Source organism: Frankliniella occidentalis, unplaced genomic scaffold (genome assembly GCF_000697945.3).
Source record: "Frankliniella occidentalis isolate FOCC.00 unplaced genomic scaffold, Focc_3.1 Scaffold14, whole genome shotgun sequence".
Classification (NCBI taxonomy): Eukaryota; Metazoa; Arthropoda; class Insecta; order Thysanoptera; family Thripidae; genus Frankliniella; species Frankliniella occidentalis.
The window spans coordinates 1,165,962-1,169,027 of record NW_026267144.1 but is presented as its reverse complement, the minus strand read 5'-3'; the positions used below and the strand labels follow the sequence as shown (position 1 = coordinate 1,169,027).

At 48.4% G+C, this 3,066-nt stretch overlaps 2 protein-coding genes across 3 annotated transcripts in view; one reads left to right on the top strand and one right to left on the bottom strand.

Moving 5' to 3' along the window:
* Positions 1-299: 299 nt before the first annotated feature.
* Positions 300-1,185, bottom strand: LOC113203408 (DNA-directed RNA polymerases I, II, and III subunit RPABC5). Its single transcript, XM_026418082.2, has 3 exons — positions 1,043-1,185; positions 668-771; positions 300-568 (listed from the first exon to the last, which is right to left on the bottom strand). The coding sequence occupies exons 2-3, from the start codon at positions 760-762 to the stop codon at positions 460-462; spliced, it is 204 nt and encodes a 67-aa protein (XP_026273867.1). The 5' UTR covers positions 763-771; positions 1,043-1,185; the 3' UTR covers positions 300-459.
* Positions 1,186-1,267: 82 nt separating this feature from the next.
* The window catches only part of LOC113203407 (disintegrin and metalloproteinase domain-containing protein 12), a 64,296-nt gene continuing 62,497 nt past the window's right edge, over positions 1,268-3,066 (top strand). The window contains exon 1 of one of the 2 annotated variants that reach the window (XM_026418079.2): positions 1,268-1,526. In XM_026418079.2, coding sequence (XP_026273864.1) covers positions 1,433-1,526 — 94 coding nt within the window. In that variant the 5' untranslated portion in view covers positions 1,268-1,432. The remainder of the gene's footprint in view (positions 1,527-3,066) is intronic. The other variant, XM_026418081.2, reaches the window with a different exon arrangement.

Here is a 3,066-nt window from a genome sequence, read left to right as displayed (position 1 = left end):
TCACTGGCCGCGCTCCGTTCTCCGTAGCCTCCCCCCCCCCCCCTCCTCTTCTGTGAATGGTATGAGAAAATTAGCAGGTCAGTGTAACATAAAAAAGAATGAATGAATTTGTGTAATTTAGAAGATGTGAACAAATTCATAAACAGAGATTTGTTACAAAACATTATTGTTGATGAAAAATATTCTTATGTTAACATAAAAGTTTTTTTCATAAACAGATGATGTGCGTGTACATTAGAAATAACTCTAGGGAGTACATTTGAACAATTATGAAATTGTGAAGTAACGAAGAAGTATAGTACAGTAAGTTTCCAGGTACAGTTTATTTACATCATTCGGAATTTTAAAAGACAGCGGTCTTCCTGACATTCACACGTTTTGCACAGACATAACGCATTCTTCACAACCCTCCTCAATATGAGACTTAATTAATAATTTATGATTTGAGATTAATAAATATTATTTTTCAAGTGGTGCATAGTTAAGAAGCTTTTCAATTAAATCTACATGTCCCAGAAGCATTCGCCGACAGCAATATCTCTTCAGACCAAGTGCATCAAGGGCGTCACTGTCAACAGACAAGGAAAAGTTAATAATTCCATTCATAGAGCAAAATTTTTTTAAAGTAGAAAAATGTCATACCCACTGGTTAGCAAACACAACTCACCCTTCTGTATACTCCGCCTGAAGAAGTCCAAGGTACGCCTCCCATTTATTACCGATCACTTTTCCACAAGTGAAACAGCGGACAGGAATGATCATTTTCTATATCTACAAAAAATTGGAGGAATTAGAGGCAAATCAGTAGCGAAATGAATTATCTCACCCCCCAATAACAAGCATAGAAACACTAATTTACAAGGAAAACATTTAAAATGACTACAAAAACGAAACTGCATAACCTCTTGACGTCAGACTTAGAATATAAACATAATACACAGGGCTAGTCAACACTCTTTGAGTTTGTAACTCAAAGTGCGACGTTTCTATTAGCTTCCTTTCAAATTTACAAAGTTTCACAGATCAGATTGTGAGAGATTACCTCAGAATTAAGTCAAATTAAAGTTTCACCGAAGACACATGTGTCCCAAACAAAACAAGATTTTTGGTTCTCCTCAAGCCGCTGCTTTCCTGCGCCTTCTCATAAAGTACACACATTTCAAAACAACTCGTGTTGTGACGTCATGGTGACGATACTCCCTCTCTCAAACCCTTGTGGTGCTGTCCTGCTGTGAGAGCAGCGCGGGCCGTGCTCTTGTGAACGCGGACAAGTCCGTTGTCCGTTCCGTTCCTCATGATTCCGCCTTTCAGTTTTGTTGATGCTCTCGCGGTGCACGGACGACGCGGTCGCGCGGAAGTAAACAACCTTGACTGAAAACCGAATGAGTTAAACAAACGTTGAGATTTTGTTAGTGATGATTGTGTGGTGACCATGGCGAATTTGTGTAGTTGGGGAGTGTGGGGTTTATTGGTGCTTCTCTCTATCCAGTGCATCAGAACTCACGATGTGGATACCGTCAGTAAAGGTATGTGACACAGAATACATCTTGTTTTAATTCATCGAATGTATTAAGTTATCAGTGAAACTTCTCTGAGGGCTGATAATAACATTGCTTTAATGACTGCTGCTATTTAATTAGTTAAGTAATGAACCAACTGTCAGAAATTTGTCTATAATTACAATGTTCAGACAGTAGTCAGCTTTTGACTTCACGTCGTGACCACATTCAATTTTCTTTGAAAGAGAAATGTTCGTAAATAATTTTAATTTAAAAACCACTAAAATTTTAGGATCCTTTTTAAAAAATATGACCACAAAATTTTTGTATCATTAACATATGGGAGTGTGGAGGGTGGAGTCTACAGCAGTTCCGTTGACCCATGTAAAACCATTATTACTTGTATTTTTACTTGAATATTCATTGGAAACCTATCACTCTGCCTGACAGACACTTACGTGGTGGTTGCCACAATTTTTTCTCAATGGGCGGTGCGCATGTACCTAATAATTTGAACATATATACTAACGAAATTTTACAAGTTGATTGAGGCATCTTTGCCACTTACAAATTTTCCTTTCCATTCCCCTTCCCTCCATTTCAAATGAAAACGTTCTTGTGTGATGGGGCCTCCAGGAGCTCAACGGTCATCCTATGCACCCCCCATTCAACAAAACCACCACCTCAGGCCCTGCGGTGCTGGGCAGCGCTCTTGGAGGGAGCACCAGGCTGTCCCCGGTGCCGCGGCTTGTGCGGTGGTGCCTGTCCTGTGGGAACCGAGGCGGGTGCGTGGGAGCGCAGGGCGCCGCGGGGCTCTCGCGGGGCGTCGCCCCCGGCTCGCTCGACTCGTCGGCCTGGTCCCGCGGGGGGCGTCGCTCAGATGTCGCTCAGACGCCGCGTCTCCCGTGACGGCTAGCTGCTTTACTCTTGCCGCGCCCCACGCAGGGCTTCCTTCTGCTCCGTGGGGGACTCCGCCGACTCCCTCGCGGCGAGGACGTCCTCGTGGTGCTCCAGCACCACGCCGCCGCGGGGGGCGGGGGGCGGGGGCGCGCGAGCGCCACGCTCCGGTGACCCCGGCGGATGCGCGGCCGGAGCTCGCCACGAGCCCCTACCCTAAGCCCGAGCCCGCCCGCGCACGCCCGCCCCGTCCCCAGCCCCAACCGTGCCGGAAGGAAAAAGTGCTGGATGTGTGTCCTGTGTGGCTTCCGGCCGGTCGAGGACCCGTGCCGGCCGTGCCGGGCTTGGCAGGTCCTGTGCCGGGCGGGCGGACTGCTAATCAGCTTGTAGCGCCCCTGCTAATGCGGGGGGGGGGGGCACGCTCACCATATCGTGGCCGGCGCTGCCTGAGGTCGAGCTGCGCGGGGCGGGGGAGGTCTCGGCGCCGCCACGGGCGCCACGCAGCCCGGACAAGGCCAAAATTGTCCGAGCCGTTGTCCTCGCCCGATCCGTCTTGGCCGCGGCTGGGCTGCGGCTGCAACAACCCGTCTCGTCTACTTTGGCCAATAGTAGTGGCAACGAGCGGGAAAAGAGGTCACTGGCCGCGCTCCGTTCTCCGTAGCCTCCCCCC